This window comes from Mustela nivalis (assembly GCF_964662115.1).
Source record: "Mustela nivalis genome assembly, chromosome: 14".
Lineage (NCBI taxonomy): Eukaryota > Metazoa > Chordata > Mammalia > Carnivora > Mustelidae > Mustela > Mustela nivalis.
The window spans coordinates 70,741,034-70,759,274 of NC_139033.1; the positions used below are offsets into that span (position 1 = coordinate 70,741,034).

Genomic DNA, 18,241 nt, shown 5'->3' on the forward strand with positions numbered 1-18,241 from the left:
TAAAGCATAAGGATTTATGACCAATTGCCTTTACTGTAGGTTGCTGAGTATCCACAGTCTAACCTTTTTGGTCTTGCTTAGTAGGCCTTGCATCTTTGCAGACTGAAAATAAGACAAGGGAATAATAATAGCAAAGATGTGTGTGTTAGATTTCTGGAGGAGATGTAACACTAAAGAGAGTTGTTTATCATGACTAGTATGTTTTTATAGACAGATTATTGTGGAATGCTGATTACTGAAGTTTTGTTTTCTTCAGAATCTCATTAATATTTAAACAAGATGTACATTTTAAGACATAGGATTATTTAACCAAATCTATTAAGTGAACTAGAAAATAATTTTTTAATATTCACCATGACAGATTTTATGATTACTGTTATTTCTGAAGATGACAGTATCATTAAAAATATTAATCCAGCACGTATTTCCATGAAAATGTGGCAGCTGTCTAACAGTGGGAACCGACCACCAGCAAATGTGAGTTCTGGAAAGCATTGTAGAAGTTAAAAGTAGCTCTTACATTTAACCTAAAATTAAATGTAACTTAATGTAAAAATGCACTGTGCATATGCTGGAGAAATAGACATTAACCTACTTCATCACTTGAAATTTTAAAAATGTATCAGAATCTATCTCAAAATTAAGTGTTGATGCCTTTAAAAAAGAGTAGCCTACATTGTGATATTTCTTAAAATTTTTAAAAGGTATTTTACATTTTAAAATTATCCAAAGGATAGTGGCATAGGGCAAAAAGCCGTGAATACCACTAAGAGATAATAGAGTAAATGAGATAGTAAAGAGATATGATTGATATATTTACAGGACAGAGAAGGGAGGATAGCGTGACGAGAACACTTTGAGGGTCTAAAGCAGCACAGTCCAATAGAAATAGAATGCATGTCACACACATGATACTTATATTTTTCTAGTAGCTACATTAAAAATGTAAAAAGAAAATAAAATTAATTTTAATGTAGTTTTAACCTAACATCAAATTAACATTTCAGCATGTATTCAGTATTTAAAATTTATTAAATAAATTAAATAAACACATAAAAGATTGTAAAATGAGATTTTACATTTGTTTATGTTATCTGTTCCTTAAAATTTCCTGTGTATTTAGATCTCTTTGAATCAGATATATTTCAAGTGCTCAGTAGTCACATGGAGCTATTTTCACTACCATCTTGGACTGTGTAGATCTAAAATAATTCTCAAATTTAAAACTAAACCATATCAGAATGTCTTAATTTAACAGTGCCCTTCAGGATTTATGATTCATTTCAATTATGTGTTTAGGAAACTAGTTTCCTAAATTTATACTGTCCCTTTAAGCTGCAGTTAACTTAAAACTATGTCACCACCATGGAGATCTATTGTGTGCCCTTTAATAATGGTATGTCATCATGTAATCACACTATTGAACCTTAAACTGTATTGTAGGAATGTATACATATAGGTGTATGTGTATGTATTTGTAAATCTGGATGTGATCTGTATTTGCATTTGGTGAAGGTAATACTAGTTTTCATCCTGAATATACTATGTTAAATGTGATTTCTCCCTCCCCACCTTCTCCCCTACTTCCCTTTCTAGGCAGAAACATTTAGTTGCAATAAAATAAAAGATAATGACAAGGAAGATGGCTGCTTCTACTTCAGGTAATTCTTAAATCATTTCATATTTTTATGCATAATTTGTTACAAAGTGATTTCGGGCTTATGGTGTTTGCTCAACTTGGGAAAAGTAATTTGTGACTGAAAAGAAATTATTCTTCATATCTCTTAATTTTTCTCAGGAAGTATTTTGAGAAAATATGTATTTTATTTGTAAGCTTTGTAAAATGATTTGGGGAAAGACTGTTGTGATATTTTATATTAGCTTTAAGAACTATGAAAGCCATCCAAAAAAATTACATTATGTTGTCAGACCACTTTATAATATGTTATTATATAGGAGAGTTCTGTAGTTCAAAACTTAAATGTTATAAAGTGTAAAACAAATAGAACTAGTTTTTTTATATACTAGTTTTTTAGTTTTTTTACTTACATTACTTTGAATTGAATTCACTGGAATTGTTGCTTCTGTGTTCCGGACCTCTACTTCAAAATATGAAGGTTGGCTTTGAATAAACTATGTCCAAGATTTCTTTCATTTATTTTTTAAACATTGGGGTACAGATGGCCCTTCTTTTCACTACATCTGTATCTTTGGGGTAAATACCCAGTCGTGCAATGGCAGGGTCATAGGGAAGTTCTATTTTTAATTTCTTGAGGAATCTCCACACTGTTCTCCAAAGAGGCTGCACCAACTTGCCTTCCCACCAGCAGTGTAAGAGGGTTCCCCTTTCTCCACATCCCATCCAACACATGTTGTTTCCTGTCTTGTTGATTTTGGCCATTCTAACTGATGTAAGGCGATATCTCAATGTGGTTTTAATTTGAATCTCCCTGATGGCTAGTGATGATGAACATTTTTTCATGTGTCTGATAGCCATTTGTATGTCTTCATTGGAGAAGTCTCTGTTCATATCTTCTGCCCATTTTTTGATATGCTTGTCTATTTTGTGTGTGTTGAGTTTGAGGAGTTCATTATAGATCCTGGATATCAACCTTTTGTCTGTACTGTCATTTGCAATTATCTTCTCCCATTCGTGGGTTGCCTCTGTTTTTTTGACTGTTACCTTTGCTGTGCAGAAGCTTTTGATTTTGATGAAGTCCCAAAAGTTTATTTTTGCTTTTGTTTCCTTTGCCTTTGGAGACATATCTTGAAAGAAGTTGCTGTGGCTGATATTGAAGAGATTACTGCCTATGTTCTCCTCTATGATTCTGATGGATTCCTGTCTCACGTTGAGGTCTTTTATCCACTTTGAGTTTATCTTTGTGTACGGTGTAAGAGAATGGTCGAGTTTCATTCTTCTACATATAGCTGCCCAGTTTTCCCAGCACCATTTATTGAAGAGACTGTCTTTTTTCTACTGTATATTTTTTTCTGCTTTGTCAAAGATTATTTGCCCATAGAGTTGAGGGTCCATATCTAGGCTCTCTACTCTGTTCCACTGGTCTGAGTGTCTGTTTTTATGCCAGTACCATGCTGTCTTGATGATCACAGCTTTGAAGTGGGAAATGTCCTTTTAACTTTGAGATTAAGTATTGTTTCTTCAAATATATTGGTCTCTTAAATCTTGTAGAAAACAAGAGGTGCAATTATAAACATTGTTATAATAATACTAGCATTTATAACTGCCTGTGAATTTACCTTTATTGAGATCTTTGTTTCTCCATGTGGTTTCATGTTATTGTCAGTTCTTTCATCTCACTTTGTAGTATTTCCTTGAACATTTCTTACAGACCAGGTCTAGTGGTAATGAACTCCCTTGGCTTTTGTTTATCTGAGAATGTCTTAATTTCCCTCTCACTGTTGAAGGTTGGTTTTGCTGGATATAGTATTCTTGGCTGAGGGTATATATGTTTTGAAGCATTTTGAATACATTGGTCCATTGCCTACTGCGTCCCCCCTGGCCTATCTGATGAGAAATCTGATTAGCTTCCTGAGAATCCCTTGTATGTAATGATTTAACTTCTCTCTCATCTCACTGCTTTTCATATTCTCTCTTTGTCTTTTAAATGTTTGATAATAATGTGTGTTGGTATGTGTCTTTGAATTTATTTTACTTGGAATCTGTTGAGCATCTTCAATATTTATATTCATGTGTTTCATCAAACTTGGGAGATTTTCAGCCCTTCTTCAAATATTCTCTCTTCCCCTGGTGAGAGGGGACCCTTGCTGGTGTCCCAAAGATCCCTGAGGTTCTGTTCCCTTTTATTCAGTCCTTTTTCCTTTCTGTTTCTCAGACTATAATATTCATTATCTTCAAGTTCACTAATTCTTTTTTCTTCCTGCTTAAATCTGCCTTTGAATACCTGTACTGAAATTTTCACTGAAGTTACTGTATTTTTCAGCTCCAAAATTTGTTTTTGGTTCCTTGTTAGGTTTTCTGTTTCTTTATTGATATTTCCATTTTTTTTCTACATCACTTTTATTTTCTCCACATTTTCCTTCACTTTTTTGAGCATTTTTAAGATAGATGTTTGTTGTTGTTGTGTTGTTCTTGCTTTGAGAAAGAGTGCTTGAGTTATGGGTTAGGAGCAGAAGGAGAGGGAGAGAAAGAATCTTAAAGCTCCATTATCACAACACTGAGATCATGACTTGAGCTGAAATCAAGAGTCAGAATCTTAACACACTAAACCATGCAGGCACCTTTAAGACAGGTTGGTTTTGTTTTGTTTTGTTTTGTTTTTTTAAGTCCTTGTCTAGTATATTTGCCATCAGGTGTCTGAAGAACAGTTTTAGTTGACTTATGTTTTTACTTTGAATGGCCGTTTGTCTTGTGGCTTTTTGTTAAAAAATAGACATTTGTATATATTAATGTGGTAGCACTGGAATTCAGATTCTCTGCCTCACCCAGGGTTTGCTAGGTTTAAATTTTTTTTTAATTGTTTTTCTGATTGTTATAAGCTCTTTGTCATGCATCAGCCTTAGGTGTAAACTTACGGTCTTCTCATGTCTTTTCTGACCCTTTCTCTGGATATGAGTAGTCACTTTCTTGTTTTCTCTATACATGTGGTTGTTCAGTTCCTTTAATTTCTGGTTTCTAAAAAGGAAGAGGAGAAAGACAGAGTGCTAGCTCTTTAAGTCTCCTGGAAGTTACTTTAGCTGGAGGATGAGGACTTCAGCAGTGGGGACACTGCAGGAACAATGGCTATTTGCATTTTCATTTACTCCTCTGATCAGAAGCAGCAATCAGAGCACGGATCCCCAGTATTTGGTGGATAGGGTCCTTTTGCCCACCCTGGCTCCTGTAAGCTGTAAACACTGCTCCTGGGACATAGATCTGTGGGCCATGGGTCTGGGAGGTGGGGAATGAGTAACTACTAATGTGTAAAAGCTAAAATTGATCAAAGTTAACTGCAACTTACTATCCAAGCTTTTAGTAACTTTCAGAGTTCCAAAATAGTTATATCAGACAGAGTCTGCCAGTATAGGTATTTTCCAGACAGGGACGCAGGTACCTGGTGTTTTCTACTCCCTGGTCTTCCCAAAACCCTTCAAAATTTTCTTTTTAAAATTCTTTAGTGATCATTCAGTAGGGTCAACATGATTATTATATTAATATAAGGTTATATTAATATGTTCAGACTAACTGTACCAAAGAACTAGTTTGTTTTTTTAAAAACCTTTTAATCTTTCATAGACAGATGCTCTTTTCATTTAAAAAGAAAGAGATCTTCTCAGTGTGTACTTTTTGTTAAGGCAATGTCAAATAGCTATGTGTTTCTAAATACTCTGAGTTTTATTATCTTGTGACAGACAAGTAATGAAATATACCATCACTGTCCTTACTTTACGTTATGCTAACAATGCCTTAGGTCTTTAAGGTATACTCATGTTATTGCATGGGACTGATTTAGACATCCAAGAAAACATATACTGCCTTCCTTTCAGTACGTTAAATTATCTTTTAGTGTATAAATCTATTAAAATGTGTGATAAATGTGCAACTTCCTTGTATTTCAAATATTTGTCTTAATTTAATCTTATTTTAGGATTCCAGGGTATCAGAAGGAACATTTAGGAAATCTTTTTTTTTTTTTCTTAAAGATTTTATGTATTTATTTATTTGACAGAGCGAGCTCCCAAGTAGGCAGAGCAGCAGGCAGAGAGAGAAAGAGCGGGCCAAGCAGGGGAAGTGGGGGAAGCAGGCTCCCTACTGAGCAGAGAGCCCTATGCAGGGCTCAATCCCAGGACCCTGAGACCGTTATCTAAGCTGAAGGCAGAGGCTTAACCCACTGAGCCACCCAGGTGCCCCTAGGAAGTCTTTTAAAAATAGTTCTACATTTTAAAACTATAAAGAAGTAGCCGTTGGGCAACAATGTGTATATACCAAATGCCAATGAATTAGACACTTAAAATGGTTAATTTTATTTTATGTGAATTATACCTCAGTAAAAAGAAATCTTGGGGTGCACCTGGGTGGCACAGTCGTTAAGTGTCTGCTTTTGGCTCAGGTCATGATCCCAGGGTCCTGGGATTGAGCCCTTGGATAGGGCTCCTTGCTCAGCTGGAAGCCTGCTTCCCTTTCCCACTCCCCCTACTTCTGTTCTCTCTCTCCTGCTCTGTGTCTCTGTCAAATAAGTAAACTGCGCTGTCTCTCTGTCAAATAAATAAAATCTTTAAAGAAAAATGTTGGGGTGCCTACGTGGCTGAGTTGGTTTTCATTTCAGCTCAGGTCATGATCTCAGGGCTATGCTATTAAGCCCCACATTAGGCTCCATGCTGGGTGGGGAGTTTGCTTGAAATTTTCTCTCCCATCTCCCTTGCCTTCTTCCCCTCTCCCAACTTGTATACACAGGTGCACGTGCTCTCTCTTGCTCTCAATAAATAAATAAAATTTCTAAAAAATGAAAATCTTAGCTGTGTAGGGGAATGGGCAGAATAGAGGATGGGGGTTACAAGGTGCAAACTTGAAGTTATAAATAAAACATGAGGATGCAATCTACAGTTTAGAGGATATGTTACTATGTAACAACTTTGTATGGTGACTGATGGTAGCAAGATTTATTGTGGTGATTACTTTCTAGTGTATATGAATGTTGAATTACTCTGTAGTATCCCTGAAACTAATATAATATTGTATGTCAGCTGTATTTCAATTTAAAAAAATAAAATTTTAGAAATGGTAAGTCAGAAGGAAGGATTTCTAAAAATCATATACACTGTCAGTTATACATGTGACATAATAAAATATATCTCCATATATCAGGTATATTGGAATGCATGAAAATATTTGAGTTTCTAATGCACATCAGTCACTGTGTTTGGCGTTCTGCATGTAATCTCAATTTTTAAACCTTTTAAGAACATAGAAAATTCATAAAGTTAATGTAGCCATCAAAAGAAATGAAATCTTGCCATTTGCCATGATGTGGATGGAACTTTAAAGGATAGAGGGTATCGTGCTTAGCGAAATAAGTCAATTGGACAAAGACAACTATCATATGATCTCCCTGATATGAGGACGTGGAGACGCAGCATGGAGGGTTAAGTGGGTAGGAGAAGAATAAATGAAACAAGATGGGATTGGGAGGGAGACAAACCATAAGTGACTCTTAATCTCACAAAACAAACTGAGGGTTGCTGGGGGGAGGGGGGTTGGTGAAAAGGGGGGTGGGGTTATGGACATTGGGGAGGGTATCTGCTGTGGTGAGTGCTGTGAAGTGTGTAAACCTGACAATTCACAGACCTGTACCCCTGGGAATAAAAATATATTATAGGTTTATAAAAAAAAAATTCATAAAGTTAAAAAAACACGCAGTGTTTTGTGACTTTTCTCCCATAGTAAATTTCTGTGCGACCACTACTGAAGTCAGGAAATAAAAGATTGCCAATACAGGGGAAGCCCTACCTTGTGCCCCTCCCAGTCATTACCTGCTTCCTTCCATAGTAATTTGGTTATCATCCATCACCTTAAATAACTACGAATTTTTTTTTTCCTAATATTGGAAACTTTAAAGACTTACTCTCTTAGCAACTTTCAAACACGACAGTGTTGTTAACTGTAGTCACCATGCTGTATATTACTTGCCCAGGATTTATTTGTCCTTTAACTGAAACGTTGTACCTCTTGACCAGCTTTGATCATTTCCTCCATCTTGCCCATCTCCCAGTTCCTGCCTTTGGCAAGGAGCACTCTGTTCTTTGTGTCTACGAATTTGAGTTTTTTAGATTCTACATATCAGTGAAATAATAGAGTATTTTTGTATTTGCCTATCTAACTTTTTTCCCTTTTTTAAAGTTTTAATTTTGTTAGTTAACATACAATGTCTCACTTCATTTAGCATGATACCTAGATAATATTTTGGATGGTACTGTAAACAGCATCCTTTAAAATTTTTTATTTTATGTTATTGGTTACAGAAATCTAGTCAATTTATATATATTAACATTGTAGTCAGCATCTCTGCTAGTCTCCTTAATTTCCAATTTTATTTATAGATACTTTAGGATTTCAAAATATTTTCACATTCATGTCTGTGAATAATGATAGGTTGATTACTTTCTAGTCATTGTACATTTTTTCTTTTTTGCCATATTGCACTGGCTTGGACTTACAGTAAAATCTTAAATAGACACAAGAGTGATCATCCTGGGGTGCCTGGGTGGTTCAGTGGGTTAAGTCTCTGCCTTCGGCTCAGGTCATGATCTCAAAGTCCTGGGATTGAGCTTCCCCTGTCTTTCTGCCTGCCTCTCTGCCTACTTGTGATCTCTCTCTCTTTCACTCTCTCTGTCAAATAAATAAATTTTTAAAAAGTCTAAAAAAAAAAAAAAAAGATCATCCTAATTTCATTCCCAGTCTCCTGTTTTCATTGGTAGGTACGTTTATCAGACTGTTCCTTTCTAATCCTCAGTAAGAGAATTTCTATTTATTATGAATTGATATTAGATTTCATTGTCTATTGAGGGTAATATGTGATATTTTTCCTTTCTTTTTTGATGTGCTTAATTATATAGAACATTAATTTTCTGAATATTCATTCAGCCAGTCTTGCATTACTGGAGTAAACCCAGTTTTATCATGATACATAATAACCTCTTTTATGTATTGGTGGATTTGTTTTGCTAATTGTTTGGAATTTTTCTGTCTACATTAATGGTAAGGTTGCCTGCACTTTCCTATAGATTCTTTTTAGGTATGGTGTCTAGGTCATATATGCCTCACCGCAGTAACTGGGAGAATTGGTCCTTATATCTTGATTTATTTTCTGGATTTTGTGTGAGAGTTGTCATAATTTCTTCCTTAAATGTTTGGTAGATTTCATCTGTGAAGCCATCTGTGCCTGGAGTTGAGGGGAGGAAGGTTGTACTTATGAATGTAGTTTCTTCAAATTTGGTAGCTATATGATTATTTGTATTTCCTGAGTCCTTTTTGGTCAGTTTTGGTGACTTAAAATTTTCAATTTGTCAGTCTTACCTAAATTTTAAAAGTTGTTGTTCACAATTTATTTTGTCTGTAGGTAAGAATCTATAGTGGTGTCTCACTGTTAATGTTATTTTTACTTTTTCAAATATTTTTTTTTATTTGAGTGAGAGAGTGCAAGAGTGGGGAGAAGCAGACTCCCAGCTGAGTGGGGAGCTTGATTTGGGACTCAGTCCTGGGACTCCAGGATCTTGATCTGACCAAAGGCAGACACTTAACCAACTGAGCCACCCAGGCACCCTATTTGTACTTTTTGTTACTTGATTAATCTTACCAGGAGATGTAAATTTTGTAGGTATTTTCAAAGAACCAACCTTCTGTCTTTTTAAAACTTCTTGAGATTTTTGCTTAATATATTTATTTTCGGCCTGTATATACTGTATGTATATGTGAATATATATACACATATACATAAATGTGTATTTATATGTACATATATATGTATGTAGAGCTACAGATTTCCCAAGTTTTTTACCTTGTATTTTCATTATTACTTGGATCAAGGTGTTTTATAATTTCCATTGTAATTTCATCTTCTACCTATGGCTATTTTTCAGAAGTATATTGTTTAATTTCTAAATTGTGGGATTTTCTTATTCTCTTTTTCTTATTGATTTCTTTTTTTTTTTAAGATTTTATTTATTTATTTGACAGAGAGAGATCACAAGTAGGCAGAAAGGCAGGCAGAGAGAAAGAGAGGAGGAAGCAGGCTCCCTGCTGAGCAGAGAGCCCGATGCGGAGTCTCGATCCCAGGTCCCTGAGATCATGACCTGAGCCGAAGGCAGCGGCTTAACCCACTGAGCCACCCAGGCGCCCTTCTTATTGATTTCTAGATTAATTCCGCGGTGGTCAGAGATCCTGCCTTGTATATTATCTTTCCCTTGAAACTAATGGATAATTGTTTTTCCCTTTGTGGAAAACAGTATGCGCATATGGTCAATTTTTGTAAACATTTTATGTATACTAGAAAATCATATAAACTGCCTGTAAAGTACAGTGTTATGCTAATTCAAAATTTAGTAATCATTGGGGGTCATTTTTCTGTATTTAAATTTTTCTATATATTTTAAATTTGTGTGCATGTGTACACACACACACACACACAAAATCTATATATTTATCTATCTATTTATTTATTTTTTAAGCAGTGTAGTAAGTCTCCCTTCATGGATGTGGATTCATTTTCCTTCTTAGTTCTGTTAGTGTTATTTTAAGGCTGTATGATTTTTTACATAGGACTTACATTATTATATTTTTTTGAGAAATTGAATTGGCTGTCACTATGAAGTATTCACCTTTTTCTCTAGTAGTGCTTTTTGCTTGGAAATCTACTTTGATAACAGTATACCAACTTTCCGTATGAGTGACATGGAGAAGCCACCTTAGGGATCATGAGAGCTAGGATTTGTATAAGTATCTTTTTTTCATGACTTTTGTATCTTTATATTTTAAGTGATCATTTACAGATGGCATTATATGTTTGTTTTTTTAAAGATTTTATTTATTTATTCGTCAGGGGGAGAGCACAGGCAGGGGGAGCAGCAGGCAGAGGGAGAAGCAGACTCCCCACTGAACAGGAAGCCTGACCCAGGGCTCAATCCTAGGACCCTGACATCATGATCTGAGTGGAAGGCAGGTGTTTAACCATCTGAGCCACCCAGGCATCCCTATAATTGTTTTTTTAATAATCTTTTAAGTGAAAAGTTTAAATCATACAAATAATTACCAAAACACTTGTTTTTGACTCTGTCTTACAATTTTTTATTTGATCCTACTATCCTTTTTTTTTCTTATGAATTTATTATTATTAGTTATCATATTTTATTCCTTATTAACCTGGTAGTTAATATGTCTTATTATTCTGATTTTTTTTGAGAGATTACAACATGCATAGTTAAATTGCTATATCAATGTGTGATGACACTTTGCATTTTTACCCTCTCTTTGGTCAGTGAATAACTCTTAGAACACTTAAACATCATTCTCTCTCTTGCAACTAAGATGCCTTTGTTGTTGTATATGTTAAACTTATTAATACATTATTATTTCATATAATTAGTGTTCATTTAGATTTACTAACTCATTTATTCTTCTGTTAATCTGCAACTCAGGTTTTCCATTTCGTATCATTTTCCATCTGAGGAAGTTCCTTTAGTGTTTCCTCTAGTGTACATGTGCTGGTGATGAATTATCTCATAAACTTTCATACTGGAAGAGTACTTTTCTTGAAACTGCAATTTTATATTGGCAGTTTCTTTCTTGCAGTACTTTTTTTTTTTTTTAAAGATTTTATTTATTTATTTGACAGAGAGAGATCACAGGTAGATGGAGAGGCAGGCAGAGAGAGAGAGAGAGAGAGAGAGAGGGAAGCAGTCTCCCTGCTGAGCAGAGAGCCCGATGCGGGACTCGATCCCAGGACCCTGAGATCATGACCTGAGCCGAAGGCAGCGGCTTAACCCACTGACCCACCCAGACGCCCTCTTGCAGTACTTTTAAGCCAGCCTTCACTGTCCTGTCATTTATGTTGAGAAGTTAGCTGTCAGTCTTACTATTCTTATTCTTATTCTTATTATTTTTAGATTTATTTATTTGAGAGAGATAGTGTGTCAGTCTGGGGAGGGGTAGAGGGAGAGAAGAAAGTCTTAGGCAGATGCAGTGCTTGATCTCAAGACCCTGAGATTACAGCCTGAGCCAAAACTAGGTATACCATGAGGCAACCCAACCTTATTGTTACATTGAAAAGTAATTATTTCCATTCTTCTTTGGTTGTTTTGAGTTTTGTTTTCAACAATTTTACTATGATGTACCTATTATGGATTTCTTTTTCTTTTTTCTTCTTAGTTTTCATTTTATGGTCTTTGTTTGGGTTTGAAAAATTGATAAAGCCTGGTATTACAGGAAATATTTGTTAAATAAAGGTGAATGTAGTAATAGTAATTATTTTTTTATTCATTGACTTTTTGTGGAAAGAACAGAAATGTTGATGATTTGAATTCCTTCCCCCCCTTATTTAAATGTTGATAGTAATCTTATTTCTTTCTTTCTAACATAGGGATAAAGCAATTCCTAACAAAGTGGGAACATACTGTATCCAGTTTGGGTTTATGATGGATAAAGCAAATATTCTTAACAGTGAACAGGTTTGCTTACTCTTTTTATATACCATAGTTAGTTTCACATTTCTTGCTTAGTATAGGAATGAAATGGTTTTGTTTAAAGGTGAATTAATTATTGGGTACAATTAATTATTGATAATAAAATACAAATAATGTAATTTTAGGAATATATGTTGATGAATATGACCATTTGCGGAAGTTACTTTTCCATTTCTCTTTATTTTGAAGAGTCCAGTAAGCATTTTCGTGTATATCATGGTAAGGTTGCTTCTGTCAACCATACATGAAAAACTTTCAGTTTAATAACATTTTGTGTATTAGAATTCTGGATAATGAAGTTTAAGGTAGTTTTGATATACATCATTGCCATTCAATAGATTAGTGTACCAAATTACCATATTTTGAAATCCCCTAAATTTGTTCTTAGATGGCTGTTAACAACCTAAGTTTATCTCTGATAAACCTTTTTTTTTTTTTTTAATTTTAAAAAGTAAGTTGATTAGGTTTAGGAGATTAATGGAAATCTATTTCAGAATGTAAGATTGCTTTTTATTTAGTATATGCTAACATTATGTCTTGTCTTACTCTTATATACCGAATCATCAATATATTTTTAATCGCAATGCTGTTTTTGTTACGTAAGATTATAGTTGATGTTCTGCCTAATCATCCTGTGAAGTTAGTTCCTAAAATTCAGCCAGCTACACCAGCTGTTTCAAATGTTCGCTCCGTTGCCAGTAGGACCTTGGTCAAAGATTTACATCTTACTATTACGGTAATGTTTATTTACTTCCAAAGTTGCAAAGAGTAACAAAAATTATTTCTAGTATGCAAAATAGTTACTTATAGAGTCAGATCTTAATTATTCAGTTTAAAGTTATAGGGAAAATTTGTGTGGATGAATGAAATATAAACACCTTTGTATTTTAATACAGAGAATGTATACATACAGTACATCCAGGTATACCAAGTAGAACAGACTCAAAAATGCAGAAATTTGCCTGCCTACCTTAATACATACCTTTCTTTAATCCCCTATTTCCAGTATGTATTACGAATTTGTGTGAGGTAAATTGAATCCTCAGTGTCTATTTCACTGATGAGAAAGAAGGAAGTAATTATTTTTTAAGAGATCTGCTCTGATGATTGATCATAGTGAGCTCCTCAAACTTCTGATTATTGGGAGAAAAATCAGCAATAAAGTTGCCAAATCTGTTATTAGAAGCATATAAAACACAGAAGTGAGACTTCACCTTTGTGGGAAATTTTCCTGGTGGGATGCTTTTCTCAATTTTTTGTGTGTTGGGGGGTGTGTGTGTTTTGGTGTTTTAGACAAGTGAATCATTCTTCTCTTCCCCCAGATCAATAGATTCTAAGAGTATGTAACAAGTTGGAATTTTAAAATGGGAGTCCTTTTGATACAGAAAATTATAAGTCATTATATTAGATGGAAGCCTGGGATTATTTCCTGCCCTTGGAGCTCTTAATCTGAGAATTGAATTTTGTGCTTGGAAATAAGAATGACCAGGATAATTGAATATTTAGGGCTTATATTGTATTTTCTGGTATGATCATGTCCTTTTCTGGATTTAATCTTCTTGTTCTTCTAATTAGTTTTTTATTGTTTACTTGAAGGATAACTATAACAATCATACTGGAATTGATTTGGTTGGCACTGTAGTAGCTACCATTAAAGGTTCTAATGAGGAAGATACGGATACACCACTGTTTATCGGGAAAGTGAGAACACTTGAATTTCCCTTTGTGAAAGGTTCAGCTGAAATTACGGTAATTTTTACATCTTCTGATAGATAATATTACTGTATTTAATACTTTAAACCACAATATTATAATACCTATTCTTTTGTATGTATAATTATGAAAATATTCTAAGTTACCATTAAATTAGAAAGTGAGTGGAAATACTTTGTGATTTTGCTGTAAACTCTTACAAATTAAACCCCCGGGATTATTATTACTTTGAGCAAGAACCTCTTTTTCCCTGCGGATGACTGTTCTCTCTGTAATGATTTTTAGCTTCAGTGATAATACATTCATGTATTCATATATTTAAAAGTTACCATTCTGTGGATAGAAACAGAATATAACTTAGCCTTGGTAAAATGTATACATAAAGAGAAAAAATTAACAAAACAGCTTATCTTTGTTACTCTTTTTTTTCAAAATGGAAATTTTTACTTGTTCACAGCGCAAACACTTAAAAAACAATCACTATTTTATCACCCTTCAGAGGTAATGATTAGCAATTTAGTTATTTTCCAGACTTTTATGTATATACACAAATACTGCATGGATACCCTGTGTGTATATGATTTATATACATGGGTGGGATGTAAAATATTAATATACTAGAACTCTGCTCTTATAAAAATTTTATTTAACACATCTTTGATGTCTTTATCGGTATGTATAAACCTACATCATTATATTGATGATCGTAATTTATTTGATCAGTCCTAAGTGGAAATTTAGTTTCTTTCCAAAACTTGTTTTTACCCATAGTGCTTTTCATCAGGTTTCTTCTTGTGTGTATCCTTTTGCATGTCTGATTGTTTCCTTAAGAAAGTACAAGAGGGGTGCCTGGGTGACTCAGTGGGTTAAGCCTCTGCCTTCAGCTCAGGTCATGATCTCGGAGTCCTGGGATTGAGTCCTGCGTCAGGGTCTCTGCTCGGCAGGGAGCCTGCTTCCTCCTCTATCTCTCTGCCTGCCTCTCTGCCTACTTGTGATCTCTCTAAAATAAATAAAATCTTAAAAAAAAAAAAAGAAAGAAAGAAATTACTAGAAGTAGAATTGGTGGCGAGATATGTTCATTTTAAGCCTTCTGGTAGTTAGTTATTGCCAATTGCTGTTCAATTTTTATTCCCACCAGAAATATGTGTGTTGTCTGACATAATGTTACCAACCCTAAATATGAATGATTTTTGGAATTCTAACCCAAGTTGCCTATATTTCAAAAAATACTTTTTTACTAGTAAGGTTGAACATTGTTCCTATTCTTAATCTTTTTAGGATTGTCCCTTGGTGCTTTTTCTTTTGTAATGTTCATCATTTTCTTAAATTTTATATTAAAGATATTCATGCTCTTTTGTATATAATTACATTTTCCTGAGTTTGTCCTTTAGATTTTAGCTTTGTTTATATTGGAGTGGAGGGAGGATTGAATTCACAGTTCCTGCCCTAGTATTCTTACGCCTTTAATCTTTGATTTGTCTGGATTTTATTTTTGCACTTTTTTTCAAATTCACTAACCTAATCTCTTGGTATTATTTATTGAATAATTATCCATTTTATTAATTTGAAGTGTCACCTTTTTTTTTTATTGTCATTATTCATCTTTATATCTAAACCAGTGCCAATACCGCATTGTTTTAATAACATTAGGCTTACAGTTGGGGAGCCTGACAGCTTGTACCTGCCTTACAGTAGATGTGTTGGTTGGTCTATCAGTGAGAGACCATTACAGTATTTTTTTTTAAGATTTTATTTATTTATTTGGCAGAGAGAGAATGAACACAAGCAGGGGTAATAGCGGCAGAGGGAGAAGCAGGGTCCACTCTAGGAGAGAGCCAAACATGGGGCTTGATCACAGGACCCTGGGATTGACCTGAGCCGAAGGCAGCTGATTAGGCATCTGAGCCACCCAGGCGACTCCCCACCCTTTTTTAAAAGATTTATTTATTCGAGGGGGAGAGCATGGGGAAGAGTCGATGCAGGGAGAGAGAGGGAGAAAGAATCCTCAGACTCCCCAGTGAGCACAGAGCCCCCCAAGGTGCTCAAGCCCAGGACCTGAGATCATGACCTGAGCTGCAACCAAGAGTTGGACGCCCAACTGAGTGAGCCATCCAGGCACCCCTACAGCATTTCCTTTTTTTGTTTGATTTTTGTTTTTAATTTAAACTTATTTAATTATATAATGTATTTTTTTCAGGGGTACAGGTCTGATTCGTCAGTCTTATATAATATCCAGTGCTCATTCTAGCACATTCCCTTCCCAGTGTTCTCTACCCCCAATGTTTTTATCTCACTTAGTTTAGTTTCCAGTATTTAAAGTTATAGAGTTTTTAACGTAACAGTCTGCATTTCTGATGTATTTGGAGAATTCTAAAAACCTGGCAGTACTAGACCATGATTCTTTTACGACAGAAAGATTTTCCCGTCATTTGTATTCATGTCACTTCTTTTCATCTCTTGACACTGAGGGCCAAGTGCCATTTGTTACTTGTTTTCACACTTGTTTCTTTTATTACAGTAGAGAGTAAAGGGAAATTTTATTGTACCCTAACAAAAATTAGGCAATGAAAGCCACATGTTGAACAAAGGTAAAGGGAGACATGTTAAACGTGCAAAAGTAAGTTTGTGTTGGAAGATTACACCTAGCCTACCCTACCTTTGTCCTGTTTCCTCGGCACTTCCCCCGCTCCCGGCCCCATGTAGACATTTGAAATTGCTACCCCCAGCTATATACATTTGTGAAGTTAAGATGGTGACTTAAACTGTTTCCTTGCACCTGCATGTAGAATCAAGGCTTTGTGTCATACATATGAATTTCCACTAGAGGTTCCTAATACCACACTGAATATCAAGCAGAAAACAGTCCTCCTTGGCTTCTGACTCATACATTGATTTAGTAAGTCTAGGTTAGGGCTCTGGGCTCTTATTTATCAAGCAGGTAATTCTCAACAATATGAACATTTAGGAAATATTGGCTCAGGACATAATATGTTCCATGTTTGCTTGAAAAGAATGTGTACTGTTTTCTTTAAGTTATAATCTAAACTTACTGTTCAAGTTTGTTAACTATTTTCAGATTCTCTATATTATTTGCTTACTTAGATCTGGAAATTTCTAAAAAAAAGGTGCCTCAGTTTTATTCTGCTATGTATTTGTTCATTTCTCATATTCCAAATTCCCATTTGTGCTTGGATCCGATTATGGACTCCAGTTCTTTTTATTTCTTTCATGTTTCTTCTTGGTAAGTTATGCATCAGAAATTGCAAAGTATAAACCTCTGAAATAAGAAAGGCCTCCTTAAACAAGACATAAAGGAAAAGATTTTATATTTAGCTACATAAAAATTTAAAACTTTTATTATAACCATATCTTAAACAGATTTAAAAGAACAATGGCAATATATTGATAATTATTGACCCTGGATGGTGGGTATGTAGAGAGATTCATTATCTACCACACAATAAAAAAAATATTTTTTTAATTAAGTAGAAATATTGCTATGCCCACACCCCAATATTGGACTAGGTACATTAAACATATTTTTAAATCTCCTAAAGAACTTCCTGCAAATCAATAAGAAAAAAGTTTAGTAGAAAAAGTAATTTTTAAAGTAAAACATAGAGAAGAATATGAACAAGCAGTTAATAGAAGGGAAAATATAAAGGACCAGTAAACAAAAAGCATGGCCTTAGTACCAATCAGGGAAGTGCTAGTTTAAATGACTGGTTCCTTTTAATCCATTTTGGGATTAAAAAACTTGGGGGAAAAGAACTTGATAATGAACTGTTGGCCAGCTTCAGGGAAACTAGATAGTCTTACACACTAATGATGAGAAGATAAATTGACAGACTTTTTGAAGGGAAATTTGATATTACCTATTAAAATAAACTGTTTTTGATGAGTCCTTTTCTCATTATTCTAGGAAACACCCAGAGAAATACTGAAAGATACTTTCTCTGCTATATAAATAGTAGTTAAAATTTTTTAAGCAATTTTAAGTGAAAGGATATAGTACCATCTACTTATACTGTGCATAAATTTTACAAATTGGTATCTAAACATTCACCTGCATTGATCAACAAATTGGATTGATTTCTGGTAACAAACTGCTGAACTATAAAGTGTATATTTTAAAAATGTGAACAGTATTTTATTTTTAATGTGTTTATATTCATGTAAATACATTGAAAATAGCTTTCAGAAACTTAAGTGTGATTGCAGTTTGGTTTAATGGTGGGCTTGTAGTCTGTATTTCTTGGAAAGAAAAGGATTGTTATCTGTAATTTATAATTTCATTTCATGAATTGTCCTACAGTGTTTTATGGATTTCGATTGT

At 34.4% G+C, this 18,241-nt stretch overlaps 1 protein-coding gene across 2 annotated transcripts in view; it reads left to right on the forward strand.

Annotated features, from left to right (window-relative positions):
- SMCHD1 (structural maintenance of chromosomes flexible hinge domain containing 1) overlaps positions 1–18,241 on the forward strand; it is a 148,007-nt gene that overhangs the window by 90,556 nt on the left and 39,210 nt on the right. For both annotated transcript variants that reach the window (XM_082698930.1, XM_082698931.1), the window contains 5 exons: positions 362–477; positions 1,597–1,661; positions 12,090–12,177; positions 12,797–12,928; positions 13,789–13,941. In XM_082698930.1, coding sequence (XP_082555056.1) covers positions 362–477; positions 1,597–1,661; positions 12,090–12,177; positions 12,797–12,928; positions 13,789–13,941 — 554 coding nt within the window. The remainder of the gene's footprint in view (positions 1–361; positions 478–1,596; positions 1,662–12,089; positions 12,178–12,796; positions 12,929–13,788; positions 13,942–18,241) is intronic.